The 25,782-nt window shown below is 42.6% G+C and overlaps 1 protein-coding gene across 1 annotated transcript in view; it reads right to left on the reverse strand.

Annotated features, from left to right (window-relative positions):
• The window catches only part of LOC308189128 (vasoactive intestinal polypeptide receptor), a 115,394-nt gene that overhangs the window by 69,425 nt on the left and 20,187 nt on the right, over positions 1 to 25,782 (reverse strand). Inside the window, exon 2 of the mRNA XM_080578881.1 lies at positions 6,736 to 6,832. Coding sequence (XP_080435007.1) covers positions 6,736 to 6,832 — 97 coding nt within the window. The remainder of the gene's footprint in view (positions 1 to 6,735; positions 6,833 to 25,782) is intronic.

Below are 25,782 nucleotides of genomic sequence, written 5' to 3' on the forward strand. Positions count from 1 at the left end.
TCGCTGGCTTGTCTGAATGCTCCCTCCACTACTGAGCTTCAAGCAGTGGCCTTTTGCTGACAAAACCATCCATCCGATGCACGTGAAGGGGTAAGTAGCACCTACAGGAGCACTTGGCAGGTCTCAGGGATGCACCATGCAGCCAAAATATGCAGCACATCCTCAGCCTTGGGTGAGCGGTCCGTCCGTCCCCCTGCTGTGTTCACTGCCTCGAGTGCTTGTGCTGCAAACAGCCATCTAGCGCCTGCTCTGGCCACGGAGCACCTGGAGAGAGGCTGCCACACAAACCCAACCTACACATCATCTGTCCCAGGAGGTCTTATGCAACCGGGAAGGTGAGAATTCGCTTGAACTTTTGCAAGCAAGGAACTATTAATTATTTCTTATCTTACTGCTCTATAAACAGATGGTGATGAATAAACAGACTCCTCATTTAAACTTCATTAACGTTTTTCCAGCCTGACTTTTAATTTCCGTATGTTCGCTGCTTCTTCTCTCATCAAACACGCCTTGACTTCTTCAAGGGAGACTGAAAAAGAACCCCAAGCTCCAAATTTGGCTTTTCAAGCCAGCCTCCACTGCAGGTCTGTGGAACAGCAAATGCATTATATAGAGAATAAACAACATGGGCCATTCTTCACCTGGGTTCATTTGCATGTGGCAGTGTTGGTGATGAGATCACAGGACTCAGTTTTATTGCCCAAAGCAAGCTGAAGCACGTACAACTTAACTGTACGTGAAGAGTGGCTGGGAGGGTGATTGGGACTATTTTCTTTCACGCTTTCCACTTTTCTGATTTTTTATTGAGTTTCAAACCCTGCTTGCAAGACAGACAGGTCTAGACTGCAACTACAAAGCGCAGTGCTGAAGTACCCAAGGTATCAGAAGCAGCTCAACTGTAGCAGCTCCTTGATGGCTACCGGCAATACTCAATGACACTTAAAAAATCACCTCAGCTCTCTCTTCACTACCGAACGGTGGCGAACAGACAGACAAAATGTTGATCTGACTGCCTTCAGCTGAGATGTTCTGAGCCCCTTTCACTTCCTCTTAACTTCTACAGGAATTTAGGATCCAAATCGAGCACAAGATCTTCCCTTTTGGAGGAAATCAAACAAACTGAAAAAACATAAAGAAAAGGAAGTTCAGCAAAGGGAATGTGGGGAGCAGTAATGCCAAGTTCCCATATAGGCTGGAAAGTGGCCTGGCAGAGAAGAACCAGGGGGTCCTGGTGGACTCTGAGGTGACCACGAGCCAGCAACGTGCCTATGCCACGAAGAAGGCCAACGGTGTCCTGGGCTGCATTAGTCAAAAGCAGGTCAAGGAGGGGATCCTTCCTCTCCACTCAACTGGTGAGGCTGCACCTGGAGCACTGGGTCCAGCTCTGGGCTCCCCAGTACAAGACAAGTCTCTCCATGAAGACCATTTACTGTATCACATCGTGCTTTCCTGCATAGAAGAATGGTCACCAGAGCTGCTCATCCCATCCAACTGTGAGTCACACAGTACCTCATTCAACTGTCATCCCCAAATTACTCTCCCCCTTCCAAAAGGATATCTGGTTGTGGAGGGAATTGATTAGCAGTAATGGGATTAAAAAGAGAATGAGCACAGTCAACTCACCTAGACCTGATTGCTTTTGTTGACTTAATTTTTAATTATTTATTATTTTATTTGGGTGTTTCAGATTAAACCGAACTATTTGTAAACTGCGCCCATGGAAAGAGAAGCTTTCATTAAAAGAAAAAACAAAAAAAGAAAAAACAACAATAAAACCAGCAACAAACAACAAAAAAAAGTCACTCTCTGTGCTCAGGGATAAAAAAAAAAGCAAGTGGAAGTCAGCAGGCAGCCATGTAGCAGTGAGACCTGCCTTGCAGCAAGCCTTTAGGGCCTCTGACACACTTCACATGGAGAGAGATTTGCCACCATCTGTGGGCCTGGAAAGCAAAACCCCCTTCAGCTATCCTCTCCTCCTAACCCTACTGCTGCTAAGTGTATTATTAGCTGAGCAGTCTCCGCGTTGCATACAGATGTCTTGGCTGAAAAAGCATCTGGAGTAAAAGCCTGGTTTTCAGTGGGGCCGGGATTGCATTCTTTGCTTTTGAAATTTGCTTGTAAGCATTTTCAAAGTAATGCTGAGGACTGAGGAACTCTATTCATCATTAGCTCCTACAACAAAAAAAGTGCCTTGGAGAACCCCAGGCTATGGAATTGCCTCATTTATTTATGTTGTAGTGGCGGGAGATGCCACCAGAGAAGCAGCCCCATACAGCTGGAGAGCAAAGAGAAAGGGAAAGACAAAAGCCCAAGGCAGCTACCGCGCATCCTCCTATTGCAGAAGCTGCTGGCTGTGTGGGAACTCCTGTCTGCAGAGCGATTCTCAAAATTTCTCATTGTGCTCATCCAGTGGGGAAACAATCATTGAAGCCATTCAAATCCTTGGGCTGAACTGATCCAGTCCAGGCAGGACTTCCCCAGCACTGGCTGATGGCCATGTGGGATGACCTGGGAGCCCCATGAACTCTGCAGCTGAAATCCCAGAGCTGACCTGCTACCAGTTACATATAGTACACCCACGGTGCAGAAATTATGTGGCTTTTCTCTTTCGGAGTGTTATTTCTCCTCAGGTACATAATAAATTCCTGCGAATTTTAATTGTGGGTGCTGCCAAATACTGCCTTTCCCATTCTATCTACCCACAGTGCTTCCAGAAGCCCAAATCATAAAATACCTGGACACTTTTCAGTGTGTTTGTCCTTAACTTACCCCTTCTAGACAGGAAAATATTTTTATTTTAAAGGAGAAAAACTAAAACCAAGAAAACCTAGGAGCCACTTCAAGTTCACCAACAGTGCTGCTTTACTTGCAACAGTCTGTGGTTATCAAGTGAGGCAAAGTTTGCAGGGAGAACTGCTGTGACACCAACTGGGAGAGAGATTAAAACATGCTTAGGGTGGGAAATTAAGGAATTTGCAGAGAATGATTCACTAATCCAGCACCCAGGTACATCTGTGTGTGATGCAAGCCAGCAGCAATTTCTCCTTGGCTGTGTGATAAAAGGAAGAATAACCAAAACTCATTTTCCAACATGTTAAAACCCAGAAAAACTCTCCTATATCACATTATAGAAAAGGTACAGGCAACGTTACTGAATTTTAGGTCTTTCAGGACCATACTCTGCACTGAGATTGAGATGAGGTATTTTGTGCATCACCTCCTGCACTGAGCAGGGAAGGGTCCTGCCACTTGCAGAGTAACAAGTTCTTCAGAAGACTTTTTAAAATAATTCTACAAGTTATATTGTAAACACTCTTTGGGGCAAAAGAGGCTGCAAGATCATTTAACAAATACTCAACTGAAGGTTTTGTTTCCCAAAATGCATTTTTGTATGTGAATGCACGGATTCATCACTCCTAATAATGGAATTGGGACTTCACCTCATTTGGCCAACCCCCCTCCAAGCCAGTGAACACCAGTACAAGATTCATCTGGGAGCTCAGATTATTTCCAACACAGCTGAGCTGCTCCCTAAGCCTCAGTCAAGACAACCTGAACATGATTCATCTTATCCTAAGGGAGATGTCTACATTCAGCCAGAATACATTAGAGTTACCTAAAATCAAGTAAAAAAGTCTTTCACCAGGTCATTCCCAATCAATGTCTATTTGCCAACGTGAATCCAACAGATCCATCTACCTCTCTTGATTTTAATACTAAAGAACCCATTTCTGTTGTGGCATTATGATTATCATTTTACAAGTTGTACAAAATGTGCAAGACTCCTAGTTATTTTAGCATCGAGGTAAAAGGGTAACAGGGCAGTGGATTTGCAAGGGCAGTCCTACTCATGAAACCCAGTCCTGTGCTGCAATACCCACCCGCATCGTCCATGCCCTTTCACAAACGAAGCAAGCTCCATCACGAAGTCAATAAAACACATCTTCCTGCAGCTCTCCTGAAAGGCTGTTCGGTGTCCTCTGATGGTTACGAACTTCCTCTAAAGCCGAAACTTCAACCTCACAGCCATTTTATTCTTTTCTGTACACGCTGCCAGCTCAAACCAACCCTCCCTGCTGGTTTCTTCCTAGTTGCATCTTCTGCAGCCCTTCCTGTGCACAACAAGCTAATATCTTCTCATTGGACATGGCCACACTTTTGTGACCTCCATGCCTCTCCTGTCGCCCTAACACAGCCTCCTCAAACTGTGGGTAACTTCACGGGTACTGAATCACGCTCCCAGTAGGGAACAGAGAGGCTGTGGCCTGGCCCATATGGAGTATCTATGGTCCAGGACTGCTGATGTTAGGAATAGCAACTGACACCTACTACCCAGACCGAAAACATGAAGATTTAATTAGAAAAGAAAGCATTGATTTAACCTGTGCCCGTACACCCGCCCTAATTAATAGGTGTTCAAAGACAAAACAGTGTTAAGACAGATGCTATTGTTTATCGGTGGAAATCTGCCTGCTTACCCTGAGCTGGTCATCAATCTCAGTACTACAATCAGGTGTTCTTAATAAATGACTAATCTATCTGACACATCAAATTACATCTGTGATTAAGCCCCTCTGATCAATACAACTGATAATAGCTTCTAAACAAAGCTTTATTTCCAGACTGTATTGAAACTGTGTGTTTCCTTAATTCCACTCATTTAATTAGAAAGGATAATAGATCGGTTGTTAAATCTCAAGTGATTTTCTTTTTGCTAACGGGATGTTGAATGCAGAGAAGGCAATACGCATACCTGGTGATAAATCAAGGTATTACATTACAGATGGCAGGGAGTCTCGATTGCTTTCCATTGTACTCCTTTGTGGGACTGAACCGTATTAAAACTATGCTTTCCTTGGGAGTTTTAGCTAGGAGATTTTATGCAGTGGTGTTTTTTTCTTTCCTTTTTAAATTTATTTCCAACAACATTAAGACTCAACAATCTTCATGTCCCTGCTGCCTCCACCCCACAAAGTTCAAAGTTTTATTTTGCAGCTGTGCTCAGTTACACTTGTCAAGTTACCAAGTCCCACTACAGAAAAACAGCTTTTTCTACCTATTTGAGCTCACATGCTGTGCTTTGTACACTCCAAGGGGGAAATGCATGCCATTTAGACATTTAGAAGCTGCCTGTCCACATCACTTTCGTAGTCTCCTATTTGAAAGCCAGAGCAATTGCATGTGAGAGATTCTGGCTTCTTCCTGTTGATTGCAAGGGCAGTCATGAGTGTTTTGCTAAGGGGCAGGTACCGAGCTCTTAAATGACTACCGATGCGTCTGGGCAAATGGGCGCCAAACATTTTCCACAGAGTTTGCATTGTAAAACTTGGTTAGACACGCTGCGTGTGTCCCTTAGCGCACTTGTTCCACGTTCATATCACTGATGACTATTTCCACCCAGGACAAACAGACACATGCAAATGACATCTAACATTGACTCAGGAGTAGCAGGTATTGTCCCATGGATGAGACAATTTCATAATGCTCACAACTACGATTTCTGAACGAGACCCATTTAATGATTATGGGAGAGATGGGTGAAACGTAGAATTACCCCAACCAGTTTTTCACCATTCCACTATGAAACCCAAACTCCGAAATATTCTTAGAGGCTTTCTACAGCTTAGGCATTAATGGCTTGCAATGTGACTGAGCATGTTTTACATCAGAATCTGCAAGAATACATTCAACAGTTTACTTCAGTGAAGAAAAAAAAAGCAAAAACAAATATATTTTGGATTAAACTTTTCAATGAGGAAATCAGAAAAAAAATAATGCTTAAGTATTTATTCTTCCATTTTGAATGTACTGTATTTAATTTAATTTCTCTAAATGTCCATGAAAATGAACATTTTGTCCATGAAATGAAGCCTTTACCTGGCTTTCAAGTGAAGATTTTTAACTACCCTGACTACTCACTTCTTTACTGGATTCTAGAAGAACATTTCTTCAAACAGCTCCATTTTAACTGTACAGGGATGCTTGAAATAGTTTCCAAATCAAAGGAAAACATATCTCAGTAGATAAAAGCAGGGGCCAAAAGCCATCGTTGCATTCAGTAAAGCTCCCCCAGGGACCAGCTTGGCACAAGGATGCTGTTCTATCATTAATAAGCATTGTGCAGAACAGCCCTTCAGTCTGTAGCCTATTTTAAAACAATGCCAAGTGAAAGAGGATGAGAAGACATCCGCTTTCAGTTCTTCCTCTTTCAAGATGTGGGATACAAATTTCACGCAGAATATGCATCTTCCCACCCCTTTCTCTGGTGATGTGATCACTCATTTTCGGAACCTGGCAGTCTTCCATGGGTCCCTACACCTCCATTAAACACAAAACCAGGACCTGGCATGTGAACAAGGAGAGGACCTGCAGCTACTTGGCCAGACCTCAGAGTCCCCTTGCAGCCATGGAGCACACCCTTCCTTCTCCTGCTTTGTCCCCAGGACAGGAGCAATTTTGGCCTGTGTATGGGAGGAAACTACAATGGCAGGGCTCAGTCAGCTGGGAGACTGGGGGTGACCCTCATCAAACTATCCAAACACTTGGTTGATGGAACTGTGCTTTGGAAATACCTATTTCTCTTTCTGCTAACATAAAGACTCAACACCAGCTGGAGCGAATCCAGTCACTGCCCTGCTCCTGCAGAAGAATGGGTGAGAAATGGCAGCGGCGAGGTAGATGTGAGGCCAGGGATGTCAGCCTGCAGGCTGTGGAAGGAAGAGGGTGGTCCCATACCTGAGGTCTGATTATCCACAGCGATCTCTGCCAAGCACTGGTTGCGTTCCTCTTCAATCTCCAGCATGATGCTGCACTCTGGGCGCGTGCTGGATACCTACAGAAAGGGCAGAGAAAAGGAGAGTGAGCAAAACCCATCTGTCCTCAGGGATGTGTTCCTAGGGATTCACAGCCAGCCAAGCTCTCCTGGGCCACTGCACAGTGATGATATGCATCCAGTCTCATGTTTGCTTAAAAGAAGGGACTGTAACCCAGTGTCTACTGAAAAAAATATATTTCCCTCCATTCCATCTTCAAAAAAATCTAAAATTTTTTTTTTTGATGATCAGGAGGAATTCTGTTTCTTTATGCTCCATGAGCTCTGCCTGACTAACCTAACACTGACAGCTATCTAGGGCAGGAAGATGGCAGCTTTAAAATTCATGCCAAGAGCAGTGGGATCTGTGCTTACATAGTTTATTCCCTCCATTCTCACATGGCCTGCCTCCTGGCTTATGCTAATTCAAATCAAAACAAAACCCAAATCAAATAAGAACAAAATCTCACATGCAGACTGGGAGATCAAGGAGCTAAAAAGCAGAAAATTCCCAATAACGTGACTTTTTTTTCCCCCAAGTGGTTTCTGCTAAGTCAGATCTAATTATATTGTTTTTGTAATAAAGCCATGTCTATAGATGCACAGGTAATTAATCGTGGCCTCCTTACATCATGAATTTCATGAACTGTTTCAATCATGAAGTATGTATCATGACGATTTGCATCCAACAAATGGAACCAGGAGCCGGAGAATGGACACACAGCACAGCCACGCTGTCCCCAACCTTCTCCCAGTTTGGAGGGAGCACCCCACTTCATTGCTACGGCAGTGGCAAGCTGAAATCCAGGTCCCATTAAGCAAGGGGGATAACAGACACAAAACCCAGTCTCTTTCAAAGAGATGGCAAACTGCATTGAGCTGGGAGAAACCTATTCAGCTGCAGAGAGATGGTGAGAGGGAAATGAGGTGGAGAGAGCAGAAGTCTTGGTTTGAGTCTATGTAGTCATTGCTAAATGCAGGAAAGACCCTGAGCTGGTAACAGATTTGAGAGGCAGGGTCAGAGCCTGTAAAACTCATCGATTCAGTGTTCACAGTTGGTTGTTGTTGTTGTTATTATTATTATTATTATTATTATTATTATTATTATTATTATTATTATTATTTGTGTGGGTGGAGTATTTTTGTCTGAAGTAAGCAGAGAAAGGAAAAAAAGAACATTTCATGCCGCATTTCAAAACATGAGCTACTTCCCTACTCATTCTCTAGCCAAGGCTATAAACCAGAAGATTCAGAAATCCTCTGAAGGAACAATTCTTTGATGTAATTTGCCCTTTAGATTAAAATTATAAGAAAACTGAACATATTAATTTTTATTCTCACCATCTCTTATTAATCCAACCAGCTCTCTTCCCTCTTTCACCTCATCTCTTGCTCAGACTGTAGTTTCCTTTCAGCGGGGAATGGGTCTTGATTAGTAGTGTATAGACAATTAATTGTGTGCTTTTCCAATCAAATTAAAACAACAGCAACAAAAACAAAGACATGGTGTAGGAGACTTATTTGGAGTTGTCTTGGTACTCAAATGTTTCTTTTTTTTCCAAAGGAAAACAGCACTTGGGAATTTTTATCCTGTCTCATTTAAAATATAGTAGCTTCTTTTTGTTTTAATTTACAGTGCTTCTTGCCTTTTTATTTTAACTGTAAATAAAAAGCATGAGGGGTTTGCTGTAAAAAACAAAGATTGGGATGTTCTGCTGTCAGAACATTCTGACTTTTTCAATGGAAGCTTAAAACTCTCTGGACTTAACCTATTGCCAAATTCATCTCACATTTATAAATAATTTGAGTTTTCACATTATAAATTAATTCATCCATCTCTAACTTTGATCAGGGTTGGCAAAGTGCTATGCACTCTTACAACACATTTTTCTAATTTTTTATGCAGCAAATTTTCTACCAAGCCCATTAGCAAGTACTTCACCACCACATCTTTCCTGCACTAAAAATGCATGCCTAAATTGGTTGATTGCATATTTACTCCCACTACCTGATATTTGCTTTTGAGCAAATGCTTCATCACCTTTCAAAAAAAGCACAGCCAATACATTGTTAAGTAGTTTCAGAAGTGGGCTTGTGATAGATTCAGGGAAACTTGACTACAGATATAATTTTTAAAATCTCATCTTTTTTCCATCCGGTCCTAGAGGAATGAAATCTATGTTAATTAAGACACAGCTGATCTGGCTTTCATAGTGCTGGTGTGAGCTTTTAAGCAAGGTGGATGGCTCTAATGACTGAATAAATTTTTAGGTGCCCGGTCCCCACTGGTTTCAAGCAGAGCAGGGCACTGAGGTGGGATTTATATGATGAACTTGTGATGCCCTAGGGCAGCCCTCCTTGCCAAGATCCTTCCCTCCAGGAGTGTGTGGCCCCTCGTAGATCATATATTGGATCAACACCACCCAGATACCACATAGATACACTAAGCTTTCTAAAACAGCACAAGATACCTTTTATTTTTAGAGTATTTCACCTTCTTTCTCATTGGGACACATCTTCCCTTCTTTAAGTTGGGTAAAAGCTATGTGTTTAGTATGAACTGATTTTTACTATTCTTTCTAGTCCACAGAGAGCTTGTGAGCATCAGCCCTGAAGGTTTTCATGCCCCTTTGCTGACTGGAGTTGGACCAGTTCAGATTAACATACCTACTATTTAGCTGGAGAAAGCCAGTGATGTGTGAATTTAGTGTCTAAAAGACCTTAAACTGAATATTCAAGGTCAAACAGACTCACATTCGAAGCCTTCTAGTTTATGGCTCACTCTCCACATTCACTAAATAAGGAAATAAATAATTGCAGCAATCCCACTTCTACGTCCCCAGTGATAACACAGCCCTCACATATCACAGCTGTCATTGCTATGGGCTAACAAAGACTGCAGAAAAAGAAAAAAAAAATGCTTTTGGACACCAATAGGAAAGAGAAAAGCATGTTTTTTTTTGTTAGTAGGTCATCAGTTCAGCTGGCCTGGTGGTGAACAGGGCGACAAGTTCAGTTGCCTGAATTCGTTTACCAGTTGACAAAATGCTTATGACTGCAAAGATGCCACAAGAGCTGGGAGTCTTGCCTGCTAAAATGTACCTTCCCTGTAAAGGAGACTTTATAGATAGCTTGGTATGAACTTCCTTCATTACTTCCACAGCTTGGTCTTTTTTTTTTTTTTTTTCTTTTTTTTTCTCCCTGTGGAGAAGGCAGAGATTTGGGATTTTGGCATCCTTCACAGCAGGGGGGAACTGGCCACACAGACACGGGGCTAAGGACTACACCAATTCACATTTCCCACCCGACAAGTGTAGATAAAGGGAAAGTATGACCACAGCTTTGGTTAACTCACTTTAACGTTAGCTAGGGAACAATAATCCTTTTTCCTGGGCATGTCCATCATGGATGTGTAGCTAGCTCAAGCCCAGTACACCCTCCCTTCCTAAATGCCCTCCTGGAAAGAATAAGTTACCATGCAAAAATTGTGGTGGATTTGTCAGGGGCCATTTTCCCAGTACACACACTGAAGCCCTGAGCAGAATGATGAAGGGAATTTTTTTTCTGGATGTGATTTACTGTAGCTCTGAATTCTGCAGCAACTCCCATGTGGAATTATCCCCAAAGTCTTTATTAATGAGAGTTTTCCTTCCCGCAGGATCTCAACAATTGTTAGAGGATTACTGAGCAGTCTGGTAATGCTAAGAAAGCCATTGTGTACACTCTTTTAATTAAATACAATTTAAAGGATCGTCATTGACTGAAGGAGCTACAGAAATGTTCGGTTTCATCTATGTCGTCATTGGCAGGGCCAGGCTAGCTATGGGGCAACTCCTCAAAGGTAGGTAGGATTCACAGCAAAGCCACAGCTACAGGTAAACAGGAATAGGGGCCCACGAGAGGTAACACGGGCCCCAGCACCTCCTTTTCTCCCGATCCCAGAGTGTCACCTGGAGAATCCAGCAGAGACGGAGACTGGAGTGACCACAATGACAACGGCATTTCAAGGCAAACAAAGGAGGGGTAGAACAGGATAGCTTGGATATAACAGGATAGATGAAACCACATCCCTCACCCATTTCTGCTCAGCTCCCAGAGGCTGTAGAACAGTGACACATTTCTCTGAGTGGTCTGAATGAAGACACCTCCACAGAAGCTACAGGGAGGCAGTAACTGTATTAGACAAGGGCCTCAGTTGCCTTGGTTTCTATAACACAACTTCATAGTCACTGCTTGAGGCAGTGTTGAGGTTTCTCAAGCTTTTTTTTATGTGGGCTGCAAAGGAAATGAAAGGCTTTAGCAGGAAGGTCTTATTTCAAGCCTCAACAGCATAGCCCTAGAGAGGCTGCTCGAGCTATGCCAGAAGAGCTTACCGCTAGCTTCAGTCCAGAGACTTTCATTTACACTTATTATTTGTAGGAACACAGGACTGAAGGAATTTCTTACGCAACAGTCTTGGCTCTGATTTCTTCCATAACTTAATTCAGCTCTGTCTTAAAACTAGATTTGCAGTTTCTTCCTTTTGAACATCCTCAGGAAAATAGAGTTTTATTAATAACAACCCTTTCAGTGAGCCAAAAAATACTGTGTGTGGTTCAAGTGCAAGGATGAGCAAAGAGAGTGGACCCACAGAACATACTAACAAAGGTTTTCTATCTGTAGGGATGGATAACACAATTTTGAACGCTGTCAAACCTAAGAGCTTCACAAGTTCTGGTGGTCTTGAGGGGGAAAAAAAGTTATAAATTATTTATGAAGTATTACAACTGTTTGCTTTTCTAAAGAAACTTTGTCTAAGAATCAAAAAGCATGGTAGAAATGTCATATCAGCAAGGGGAAGTAAGTGTTAGATACCAGCAATATAGACAAAAAGAGAGATAAGACCAAGCTCAAAACGTATGAAGCACCCTGTGTGGCCTTCATAGGGTCAATAAGGAAACTGTAGTTTCAGAATAACTTGCAAAAACAATTAAATGTTTTAAAGGAAAGCCAGCCTATACTCTGCTATGGTCTCAGCTCTTGTAAGTACACTACTCTGCAACCAGCCATCAGTAAGGGACTCTCAGACCAAGGTAGCATGTGTCCTTAGGAAACTTTCCCAAATAAAAGAGGTCCAGGCAAATACCCAAGTATCCTTACTCTCGGTTTGCTCACTCCATTTTATGCTTCTGCCAAATATAATCATGCCAATAACAGATCTATCATTTGACAAGGAAAGCAGATGTTTTTTTTCCAGTTCATCTAAGCAGGCCCTGTTAAACAAAGGCAACTTGGCCTAATCAATCTAGCAGCTTGGAGGCATGGAGACTTCATTTAGTCTCATTGTCCCCTCTGTGTGTGAGGGGTTGGGAGATCAAAGAAACATGTGCAGAGTGTTTTGCAAAGAGCCTGAAGATCCAGAAGGAAAGGGAAGCTGAGCAGCTGTGTTGCTTAACTCCTTACTGACAAGCTTGTATATCCCTCTGTTGGAAAGCTGAATTAGGTTCTTAAGCTAGAAGCTCTGCCCTGGCACTGGAGTAATGACACAGAGACATTAAACGAGAGGCAGCGATTCAGAAAATTCCCACTACTGAGTAGGAGACAGCTCTGATGACTGGGTAAAAATATTTAGCTTCTTACTTAAAATTATCATCTGGAGTAGCTAAGCATGAATTTCTTTTCCAGGAAGCTCAGACGAAGGACTCCAATGTAGGCTGTTGCAGAAAGATAGAGAAGCTTCAAGACTGAGATCAGTGGTGTTTAGATCTATCATTCAGTGCACAGAAGAACAAAGAGCCATAACATCTCTGCTATGGATGTGAAAAAAAATAAGCAATGAATGATAGTGATTATCCCAAGGGGCAGCAAAGGAAGGAAAAAGGGGGACTCCACTACTTGTCATCTCTAGAAACCGGAGTGCAGCAAAGTAACCTGCAGGTTGCCCTGAAATACAGGTCACTGACTGCTTCTAATTTCCTTTTACTTTTGGGTCTAAGGAACAGAGCCTGGTTGAAGAAAATTCTTCTTTTCTTAAAGGTTGTTCCAAGTATTAATTACTGAACTGATCAAACCTTCTGGAGGAATTTCACCTCCAAAGCTTCTGCTCAGGCAATTACAGGAACAAAGGAAATACAGATCCAGAACTGCTTGAGCCCCAGGACCCAGGCACATGATTTGTGGATCCAGTGGGCCAAAAGCACACATCTCTAATGTAGATATCTACATCTGCCTGTTTCACATCAATCATCCTTCCTGGCCCGCAGACAGAAGCAGACACTTTCAGGGCATGAGACACCTCAAGCTACAGGAACTGTCTAAAATAGGTTAGAGGAAACTTAACCTATACTGCTTCATCCAGGGAGCCTTAAGCAACTGTTTGAGGGGTGGATGTCTATATTCCAAATACCTAAAGTTAAATGAGAAAACCCACAAACCTGGGCTCATTTCTAAACCGAATGATTACCCTATAGGCAGCCCCATCATTCCCCGGTGTACTCCAAGGGTAGAAGAGAGATGGTACCTGTCAGGAGAAGTTGAGTGAAAGACTAGTAAGCGTGCTAATAAGTTTATGGGTTGTATTGTTTTCAAGATACATTGAATTTGAAAGGCTGTTTTTCAAAAAAAAAAAGGTACTTGTCTTCATGAGAATGTGCAGGTACCTATTAATCTTTTTCTGAATTGCCACCCACCCGGCACTGAGTCATCCCATGAGTAGCCACCTCTTGACTGCTGTGCACAGAAGAAATAGTCCCCAACTCAACTGCAAGCTCAGAAGAGACTTTAAAGCCCCAAGTGGATATCACAGCAAACCCAGAAGTTGCTTGTGTTCATTCCTGTCACCTCTGTCCTGGGCAAGACCCCAACCCCTGGCAAAGCCTCCATCCATCCAGGTCTGATTCTTGCCCTGGCCAAGCCCTGGGGCCCCCACCAAGTCCTGACTTTTCTTCACTGCATCCATCTATTGTTGCTTAATTTCATTCCAACCGTGGCACCAGAATCTTCTTTTCCTCACAGATCCAACCCAGACATGACCACCCACCAGGTCCACCTGCCACAGTATCGAAGAAGAGTTGGATTGATCTGCTCAGATGGCCCCATTAAGTTATAAGACTTTAGGTGGGGGTGAAGAGCAGAAGGGATTCCCAAATCCAGAGCAATGGAGAGTGGCAGTTTGAGCAACCCCCTGGGGAGCTCATGGGCTTGTAAGTGTGGAGGCTGTGGCAAAAGAGCTCGTTCAAAATCACAGTAAAGCTCCTGCAGGCGCTTCCCTGCACTTCATGTTCTCAGTCAGGCCCCACTGCCTGGGAGCTGTGTACAACTGTTGACACACAGGACCCTACGAGCCTCCCAGAAGGCTGGTTATTGGATATTATTTATAACTGGGGAGCAGGATGAAGAAATCTGGATGTTCTCAGGAGTTCTGCAGTGGTCTGGTTTGAGGAACCACAGTTTGGGTTAGAAACGTGCAACGCCTTTTAACTTTAGAGGAACTGAAAGCTTTAAGAATATCTAGAAATGGCACTAATCCAGTAAAGCATAGGCTGGAGTATGCTTCTCTTTGCAAGTTCAGGCTTTTTGTCTTTCCCATACATTTGGGAAACGACTGTGAACACGCAAGGTGGTGATGTTATAGGGCAGCCCAGCAGCCAGTGTCCCAGGCATGGCCTTTTCTAGGCGGAGCAGGCACTCTAAAGCTCAGTGGCATCCAGCAGGGTGGATGAAAGAGGCTTTCTGGCATTTATTATGGCACAGCCTTAGCACCTCCAGCTCAACAGGCAAAAGTGGGCACATTCAGCATTTGCGGCAGTTGGCTGCATTTTTCCTGAAGTCACTGAACAGTCAGTGGCTTCAGGACATGGATCTTCCAAATCTCCCAGCAACCATAAGAAACAGCAAATGTCTGATTTTCTTAATTGAGCACAGGTTTGTCAAGGTCAGTACCAATTTCCAAAGAGCAACCAGGAGGAAATAAAGAAGCAAAAAACATAGAACACATAAGAAACAAGACATGAATTCCTCTTACAGTACATGTCATCCTGCCAGCAGTCACCACAGTATCTTTCTACAATACAGTTGGTGATAAGGTTTTAGTAGGTGATAAGGTTTTAGCCTTCTTGGTTGTCAATATTTTCAACATCTTTAATTAAACCAACATTAGGACAAATAACATTGGATTTTATTATTCATATACTACTTCCCATCCTAAAAAAGCACCTCTAAGAGGGATTGTTTGTGCTACCATTCAAACTTCATATTGAACTCCATGTGCATCTGGAACAATCTATATATGCATTTAATTTCAAAGACTGGAGATCTCCAAGGGGGAGTCCAGAAAAAAAAATACAAAAATGTTGGCAAAAGATGAGTTTGGCTCATTCAGAGGTGAGGAAAAAAAAGAATCTTTCCTCTTTCAAAGGAAGCAAAAGGGATTTAATCAGCAAGGCTCTGGGTGAGGACATCACTTGTAGATTTGTAAGATATCCTTTATAAAGCATCAGAGCTCTCTATAAAAAGATTCCTCACAGACAGCCTAAAGGATCCAGCAGCATCTTCCAAGAAGGGCCTACCAAGACAAGCTCCCTACCGAGGCTGTATTTCAGAACAAAGGATTGAGTCACTACTCCTAATAATGAAGGATTCAAGAGCACCCCAGTGATTTAGAGACACACCAAGAACAAGAGCTGCCATCTTTGATAAATCAGCACAGGGCCACTCCTCTCTTCTTTGGCTGAGGATAGAAGCAAAAGGGTAAATCACCTTGCTAGAAACATGTGAGGGAGTGCAGGGTTAGGACAACCACAGGGAGTATTGCTGCAGTGAAAAGAAAAGATTCAAAAGAATGGAGAAAACCATTCAGAGGGCAACTGAAGAGAACCTTACCTAAGATAGTGCAGGACGGATACACAGAGACAGCCTTGATTTAGAAGAATAAAACTTGCTGGAGATCACCGTCTGGTTTTGCAGAGCTCTCCTAGAGAAACACTTTTAATTGCCTTTACATTTGGGAGCTTTGGATTCAGATATTTTTGACATCCCTCACCCTGCCCAATGGCTGGTCTATATAGAGAACACAGTGTATGTGAGCAATTGATAAAGAAACACATCTTCTCATCAGGACTTAATGGACTGATTGATGATGGAGATTCTAGGAAGGATTTACATTCCTGGAGGAGACAATCAACAAGAGCTGAAACTATCAGAATTCATCCTGAACAATCTTCAAAATATGAATGGTCAACAGGGATACAACTTCTAGTTAAACATGGGAATAACTCAGAAAACTGGTTCCACCCTTCCTGGCTGAGAAGGATTTAAATCTACAGGTTAAGCAGGTTGTAACATGAGCCTAAGAGCCTTAGACACACATGGAAATATAACAAATATGAGATGACACACACACACACACACTGTCTAAACCAGGCATGCAAACATTTCCACTTGAAGAAGCACTGATGTCTTTGCAGGAGCCTGAGGGCCGCACCTAATACCCCTGCCAGACCCAACCACCTTCCACTTAGAAAAATCTCTTCCACTCTTAGAAAAATCTCAAGATCCCCAGATGCAAGGCTGCTATGACAAGGCTGCATCTCAATTATTTTCACATTTGCTGAGTACACAGCTGAGTGGCAAGTAAAACATGACCAAAGCGAAGCGTCAGGTGCTAGAAATATCTGTATTACAAATCAACCCACACTGGCAATTTCCACAATACGGACATAGCTAGACTTGGCCAGAAGAAGGCTTATCAATGGCTTTAAAGAAGCAAGGACCTCAGCCCCTCATTTATTTCACGGTCTCAGTATGCCAGCTTGGCTGTTAGCTATAGCTTTGCTTCCCATCAGTCCCTTATGCAAAGTCAACTTGCAGTTGTTTTCCACCATGCAAATAAATTGTGATGAACTGGCTACTCAGGCAGATAATTAATTCTACTTTATTACACTGGGCATTTCCTTTCATCATTCCTTACCAGATAACAATACAGCGGGGGAGAAAAAGCTCAAAGGGAAAATGTTTCTGCTTTGTTTATTTAAAAGGAGAAGTGTACCAGGGCACAAGTGACATATAAAGAGATGTATGTGCTCAGATGGCAAAAGTGAATCTTAGCAGTACAGCACCACCAGACCTCTCACAGGTGATGCCAATGGTTGTAGATCTCAAAACGTTTTTACAAAGGTAGCATCTCTAGCCTCTTTTAACTGATGGAGAAACTGAGGCAGAAAGTCCAGGATTAACCATCAAGTCAATAGATAAAACAACAACAAAAAAAACATACCCACAAACAAAAATATCAGATGACTAAATTCAGACCAGATTTATCATATGCCATTTTATGCTGATGTCCAACTTTGTCTGAGGAGAGGTCCTGCTTTGTATGGAATGTTTAAATGTTTTAGTGATAGGAAAAAGAGTAATGGTTTTAAACTAAAAGAGGGTAGGCTTAGATTAGATCTAAGGAGGAAATTCTTTACTATGAGGATGGTGAGGCACTAGCACAGGTTGCCCAGAGAAGTTGTGGATGCCCCATCCCTGGAGGTGTTCAAGGCCAAGTTGGATGGAGTTTGAGCAACCTGGTCTGGTTGGAGGTGTCCCTTCCCATAGCAGGGGGGTTGGAACTAGACGACCTTTAAGGTCCCTTCCAACCCAAACGATTCTATGATTCTATGATTCTGTGTTCTCCTCAACGTACCCTAGTCAGCTAGCAAAGAGCTAACAGAGAAAATGAGACATTGGTTAGAAAAAGCACTGGGAAAGGAGTCAGCCCTTGCCCAGTGGGAACAAGACAAGGACTTAAATTTCAAGTTAGGAATATTAGATATGAGGAAAATAATAAATTAGATAATTAGGAAGATAAAAGCTGAGATAGACATGAGGAATGATCGGGAAACCTGGGCAGCGTGGCTGATGGCTCTTGGAAGAAAACTGTTCAGAGAAACACAGAAGGCAAAAAATGCTGAGATTTATGCTAGAAATTTGGTCTTTGTTGTTAGGATCAACACAGTTAAGCAGAGAATGTCTTTCAGTGATATGAATATAGAGAGAAAAACAACAGGGGGTGAAATGAAATTACTATGAAAAGTGATGAAATTAAAGATAAAACTAAATATAGCCCAGAAAACAAGAAGTCACATGCAGTTTATCCTGTTCCTCCTTGCTCCCCCCATCCTCAGCCTTCTGTTCAGTGGCTTCCTCCTACAATTCTGAAGTAAAAATATAATTTTACTAATAGAAAGTGGAATGATTGCACATGAAGAAGATAGGGTAACTTGAACAATGAAGACCAACAGGACTGACTGTGAAGGCAAATAAGGGTACCGAAAGCATTACACATGGGTTGAAAGCCACCGAAAAGAGAACACCACCAAGTCACAGAATGGTTTGGGCTGGAAGGGACCTTCGAGACCATCCAGTTCCAGCTGGGCAGGGACACCTCCCATCACACCAGGTTGCCCAAAGCCCCATCCAGCCTGGCCTTGAACACTTCCAGGGATGGGCCATCCACAGCTTCTCTGGGCAACCTGTGCCAGTGCCTCACCACCCTCTGAGTGAAGAATTCTTCCTCATAGTTAACCTAAATCTCGCCTCTTTCAGTTTAAAGCCATTACTACTTGTCCTGTCACTACACTCCCTGACAGGATCCCTCCCCAGCTTTCCTGTAGGCCCTCTTCAGGTATGGGAAGGCTCTCTAATTTAGAGAGAAGGATATCATGGAGGATATTGTCAAATGCTTTGCACAAATCCAGGTAGATGATATCAGTTGCTCTCCCCTATCCACCAATCTGTAACCCCATTGTAGAACGCCACCAGATTTGTCAGGCACAATTTGCCCTTAGTGAAGCCACATTGGCTGTCACCAATCACCTCTTTATTTTCCGTGTGCCTTAGCATAGTTTCCAGGAGGATCTACTCCATGATCTTGCCAGGCATACAGGTGAGACTGACTCAGATTGGATAGTGGGAGTGGCAGCATCTGGCTGAAAGTCAACATACGTAATGCTTTTTTTATATGAAAGAAGGTGGGGAAAAAGATCCAGACATCTATCGGCAAGTTAATCTGAGCACATAAGTATACATTCTTTTGAACACCACTTGAAGGAAAGAACAATCGAAAACATCATAGCAAATGGAGTTATGGATAAAATACAACTCGCGGTTTATCAAAAATAAATCATGGTGTTGTAAGTAATAGCTTTTTTTTTTCTTTTTTTAATAAGGTCCCTGTTTTTTTTTTTCTATTTGTTTTTGACAGAGGAAAATTGATGGATCTGATCTTTTCTATCTTCAGTAAATAGTCTAATTGCATGCCAAAAGGAAATGACTGCCCTAACTATTGATCTAGGGATTAACATAAGAGTTGTGAGGAAGCCAAGGAAGTGGTTGGTGTGAACAACATACTCTTCACATGGTCTCCGTCTCCAGCAAACACCTCCTGTGGCATTTTCTGAACATCCTCAGGGGGCAATGCTTGGTTGCCTCAGTGAGCAGGAAGGGTCAGAATCCATCACACAATTATACATGCCTGCAAATGACCAATATGGCCCATGGAGATTTGCCTACAATTGGAGATGGAGGCAAGGACCCTTACAAAGGGATGGAGAAAGATAATTTAAAGGATGATGATGATGCTCTGGCAAATGCCCAGTCAACCTGGGAACTTCCCCCTCAGGGGATGTATACTAACACCTGAACCACAGAAACATGGTTTAAAAATAGGGATGAGCGTGAACACAGTAAATTATAACAAAGAGATCCTTGCAACGTAGATTCAAGATAGCAGTGATGAGACAGACAGGATTAATCAGCCCTTCACAGTCAGAAAGCCAATAAACCTGGATTTTCATTCCTCCTCCATGCCTTGGCAGCACCTGTCTGCTCTGCAATTTCTCATCCAGAACCTGATATTTCCTGGCTTCTTTCCAGCATCCTTTGATGCTGAATGCTTGCTCACATAAATTCAAGTGACAGCAGCGATACCAGACAGGTGTTCCAGAAACTGCAGTCCTGCAGGTTAACTACATTAACGTTGGAAAGACAAGGGAGAAGGAGGAGAGGGCAAGAAAAAAGAAAAAAAAAAAAAAAAGAGAGAGAGAGAAATAGTGACTAAAACCAACCTTGGTTTTAGGAAAGTATGAAAATATGCAAAAAAAGTTTTTTTTGCAACTGCCCCTTCAAGCATTTAAGCTGAAGTAGATGAGGGAGAAGCAGTAGCACGTTGAGTAACAGCAATGCTGACTACTCTCGGTAAGCCACCAGTTTCTCTAGCCAAGTCTTAAAAATCTCCAAGAATGGAGACTTCACAATCTTTCTAGATGACCTGTTTCATTGCTGCACAGCCCTTATAATGTAGAAATCTGTCCTCTTTGTAAAAGTTCTGCAGGTACATTTTGGATAACACCCTGGGTAAAACTTGAACTCAAAGAGGAGTCATACTATGACATCTTATGCAGCAAAAGGTCAGGTGTATATTTATGTGCCCCCTTTCTCATCTTCAGAAATAATAACCAGTAAATCTGCACTGGGAGGGTGGATTGTAAAACACAAACTTCAGCCAAAGAGATTTCTATTGGCTTCAAAACAGCCAGAATTTCACCTAGATTCCAGGTAGCTGGCACAACATAGATCCTGGCTAACTTGCTCAGCAAAACAAGAATGGTATTCTAAGAATGATCCAAGGTCTGGAAAAAAAAAAAAAGTCTAATCAATCACAACCAGTAAGTGCCTAAAACATAAGACGATTTCCTACAGAGGATAACTCTTTACGCTGAAAAAAGGCTTAACAAATTCCTGTGACTGAACTCTCTAATGAGACAAATGTGGATTAGAAATAAAACACTGCTTGGGAATGGCTTAACGCTGACTGGCATGACTTAGTGGAAGAGCCTTTCCAGACTGACTGTTCAAACCAGTTGGGTTTGTACTGCAGGTCCAAAGCAGACACTGTTTGTCAGGGCTATGCAGGTGGTCAAGACTAGATTTGTCTCAGTCTCTTGATTGTATTTTACTGTATTTTTGCTCAGATATTTTTTACTCAGATATTAGTTACAAGTTATGTCAATGCACAAGTTTAAATGGAAGAGACGGTCAATTTAGAGAAATCTCTGTCTGCACCTACCTACATACAAACACACATATTTATCTCAGATATATCCCCTTTGTGAAGGCAGCAGGGTAGTTTTGTTGCTTGTTTCAAAAGCAAAAGCTCTAAGTCAAATCCCTGGTTCCATACAACAGAAGATAACTGAAGATTTGCAGAGTTTTATTTGGAAACTGTGGTTACAAAATGATTTCAAGCTGGCCAAGAGAAAAAGGAGCAGGTGAAATCCTTGGGATTTTTTTTTTTTTTTAACCATTTAGCTAACAATTTCACAGACTGGATAAAAACAAACAAATAAACAAACAAACAAACAAAAAAAGGATTAGGATGGTCCTTAAGGGGTGAACTGTTTTATCCCCATGTGATATAGAGAAAGTCCCAACAGTGGCTTCTGATAAACTTTTGTCCCATCTTTTCCCTGCAATAGAGACTTGACAGAGTCCTTATTGTCCCTAATCGATTCCTCAATTTCTCTACAATGACCATCATACAGATTTTGGCTATCTGTGACTGTAATTTATGGAGTGAATTGCTAGTTCTATCCAGACTGGTTATGGAGAACAGGTACTTTTTTTTTCTTATTACCTGCATCAGCCTTTTCACATACTTAGAATCATGCATAGAATATCCTGAGTTGGAGAGGGCCCACAAGGCTCATCAAGTCCAATACCTGGCTCCACACAGGACCACCCAAAAACCAGACCCTATGCCTGAGAGCAGTGTCCAGATCCTTTTTGTACTTGGCAAGCTCAGTGCCTGGGGAGCCCTGGGGAGCCTGTCCCCTCCCACTGCCCTGGGGCAGTGCCCGGTCCCAGTGCCGACCACCTCTGGGTGCAGAACCTTTCCCTAACACCCAGCCTGACCCTCCCCTGTCCCAGCTCCATGCCGTTCCCTCGGGTCCTGTCGCTGTCCCCAGAGAGCAGAGCTCAGCGCCTGCCCCTCCGCTCCCCTCGTGAGGGAGCTGCAGGCCGCCATGAGGCCTCCCCTCGGCCTGCTCTGCTCTGGGCTGAACAAACCAAGGGACCTCAGCCCCTCCTGTCTTGCCCTCCAGACCATTTATCAGATTTGTAGCCCTCCTTTGGACGCTCTCTAATAGTTTTATGTCCTTATATTGTGGTGTCCAGAACTGCACACAATACAGATCAGGGCGGGGAAACCACTTCCCTCATCTGGGTAGCAGTGCTGTGCCTGATGCACCCCTGGGTATGATTGCCTTGTTGGCTGCAAGGGCACATTGTTCACTCACATTCAATTTGCTGCTTACCAGAACCCACAGATCCTTTTCCACAGGGCTGCTCTCCAGCCTTTCATCCCCTGGTCTGTACCTATATCCAGAACAGTCCCATCCCAAGTGCAGAATCTGTCACTTGTTAAAATTCATGCAGTTGGTGATTGCCCAGCCCTCTTAATTTGTCAAGATCCCTCTTGCAAGGCCTCTCTACCCTTGACAAAGTCAACAGCTCCTCCTAATTTAGTATCATCCACAAACTTCCTTACAATGCGTTCGAGTTCTGCGTCCAGATCATTTATAAAAACATTAGAGAACTGGCCCTAAAATTGAGCCCTGGGGAACCCCACTAGTGACTGGCCATCAGCCTGATGTAACCCCATTTATTATAACGCTTTGAGCCTGACCTGTCAGCCAATTTTTCACCCATTGTGTTATGCATTTATCTGGCTGTACGCTGAACATTTCACCCAGAAGGATATTGTGAAAAACAGTATCGAAAGCGTTGCTGAAATCCAAAAAGATTACATCAACTGGCTTCCCTTGGTCAACTAGCTGGGTAACGTCATAAAAGGAAATTAAGCTCATCAAACAGGACTCTGCCCTCATGAACCTGTACTTAAAGACAAGTTGTGATTTCACCCCTCAGGGTTTTGTTTTCCAGAATAAACATCCCAAGTTCTTTCACTTTTTCCCCCCTACCATTTTTCAGACCTTGCATCATTCTTCTGACCCTGCCTGGATTCTCTCCAGCTTGGTACAGGCATTTTACCCAAAAATGGACATATGTGCTCCAGTTAAAAGTCTATGAGGGATGACTTGCCTCTTCTTTTAACCATAACAAAAGTTTGGTTCCAGCTTGTTATTATTTATGTTACTTACAGCCTAAAATAATAAAGAGCCAAATGAAAGTGGGGCGGCCTACATGTTCAGCACCCGCTCTGAATGTTTCATTTTGAAAATAAATTAAAACAGGCCAAAAAGATGGAGAAATTTGGATATTGTAAGTGGAGAAAAGAAGCTAACAAAGCTGGGGAGGACAAGATGTTTCATCAGGAGCCGGAACCAAATGTAACTCTTTCAGTTCCCTTATCAAAGTTTTAATAACAAAGTCAACTTTGAGCAAATTCTGGTAACGTCATTGTGACAGGTGAATGCCCTACTCCAAGGAACTTTATGTTGCACTAGGTCACTTACAACTGAACAGGAAAAGTAAATTGCCAGCAGTAACAGCACCTCAAAGGAGCAGCAGAAAAGCTATCACAACAGGGCATCCCCACTCATACCTTCCAAGCCCCTAACTGCTGTGACAGGTTCTAATATCTCCTGGATATATATGTTCATTTTGAAAAAAAAAAAAAGGGCAAAAATACACCCTTGCCCTGCAAAAGCAACAGCTGTTGATAAAAAAGCTCCCATTTGGAAAGCCAACATTTCCTCATTTTAGTTCCTCTCCATTTATAAACCCCAGCAGCTCACATGCACACATATGAACCTCACTCAGAGCTCCCCAGGCAGGCAGGTTTCACGGCATGCCTAGGACTTTCCTTATTATAAAGAAGGACTGAATTGCATTCAAGCTTAAACTAACATTGAAGGAACGGAGGTAACCAGGGGAATGATTGCAGAGAAGGTATCTCTGTCTGCTGTGGTTTTACCTTCTTTCCAGTGTTCATACGCCTGATCAGGAACACGCATCCTACAGATATCTGTATGTTATCCGTGAAGGACAATCACCCTCAACATCTGAACCTCTCTGTCCCTTGAGATAAGCAGACTGGAATGCGTCATCTGGCCAAGCAGGACACTTAGTACATTAATACTCTCAAAAATGCTCGTTTCCACCCTGACCTGTCTCTGAGAGTTCAGCATCACTAAGTATCAGTGCAAGCAGGACAGGTTCCAGGGAGCCATCAACAAAGCTGGACAAGACCTTCTTGGAGCATCCACAGTGCACCTACAGCTTTGAGGTATTGCACTCCTTGTTCAAACACCTGTGCTCACTGGGTGGGTGACAGCTCCAGCTGGAACACACAGCTGTAACACTCGCTCCTCTTCCCAGATTGCTGATAGCTCCCCTAAGCCTCTGACTCCACCTGAGGTGGACATAGCTTCTTACTCTGTGTCGCTGATGAAACACAACCCTCTGCTGGGACACTTTTAGATCATTTGTGATCCATGATATTCCTTCACCTTTTTTCCTGTGACAACTTCACGTTAGCAATGTCTTGCTGGGTAACTTCACAGCAATCAGTGTAAGACCTTTTCCTGTAATCCTCAGCCTACACCAGTGTCTCGTTAGGGTATTCATTCAGGACGCAACTGGAAAGATGTCGTCTGCTAACCCATCCGTACCCACTTTCCATTTCTCTAATGACTCCAGTCAAGTGTATCCATCCACGGAAGATAAATCGTATGGCTTCAAGAAGCTCTGTATGTATGTAAAGATGAAACTGTATAAACAGGTTTAAAAGAGCCCTGTTAAAAATCCCTCTGCAATAGCTCAAGCTGCTGTCAATGTTTCTAGACACAAAACACCTCATGGGAAATAAATGCAAGCTATCTTAAAGCATTTAAGGTGTGTCACTAAAAAAATACAAATAAATCCACTCCCTTTTCCTTCTGAAGTTTTGGAGGACACTTTTTAATCAGAGGTTTCTTTTCCACTTTACAAATTCTTGGAAGTCACAGGTTTCCTGCAGAAGGCATTCACCACAGTAGCAATTTAAGCATGGACTCAAAACAAATGTATTCCAAGAATTTTCTGAAAACATTAACACAGAAAACCCAGCCAAGTTATTAAGCTTGCCATCCAAGTCATATGAACATGAATATGTTCTATAAACACAGACGTATCTCTAGAAATAATGACACATAACAGGAGATCCCCTTTTGTATGTATTCTACCTACTGAAAGCTGAATTTAAAGCATGGCATGTTTTTTTTTTTTTTTTCCCCCCTCTGGTATTACTAATTGTACTAGCTATAAAATTCTTAATGAAACAACACTTACATTGTTCATAACAATATCAAAACTATCTCTCTGTGGAATGAATGAAGTGCCTCTCTTAGATCTTCTCTGTGAACTCTGGGAAATTTCACTGCACAAACAACATTTATCAAAAGCTGAGTTTTGAATGAACAGTTTTGGCAAATGGATCATTGCATTTATGTGCTCTTCTCTGACAGTTCTTCATACCTTTCCTTGGGACCTTGTGTCTACACTTTTAGAAGGATCCCATTAGAATGGTGTTATCTTTTTCCCACCTCCAACTTCTGATCTGCTTTACCAGAAAGCAACTCCAGCATATTGTGGTATCCTATTAAAATGTCCCCAACCTCTCCCAGATTATGCTTCTGTAATAAACCTGTAATAATAATAATAATAATAATAATAAACAACAAACAAACAAAACAAAAACAAAAAAAACCTGCTCTTTTTCTGACCCGTGTGTCCTACCTGCCACATAGCCTTCTCCTCCTGGTGGCCTGGCACCAGCCTGATCATGGGGTACCTCCTTCACCACGTGGCCCCTGGCTGCCCTATTTGCACCCAGTGCTGCAAGATAGATCACAGTTCTTCTGGAGAGACAAACCAGGGGGCCAAAGTATAACAATCCAAGCCAAGCATAATTTCCCAATGCAAATGACTAACTTTGAGTAAAACCTAAT

Source organism: Anser brachyrhynchus, assembly GCF_964034855.1.
Source record: "Anser brachyrhynchus genome assembly, chromosome: 2".
Classification (NCBI taxonomy): domain Eukaryota; kingdom Metazoa; phylum Chordata; class Aves; order Anseriformes; family Anatidae; genus Anser; species Anser brachyrhynchus.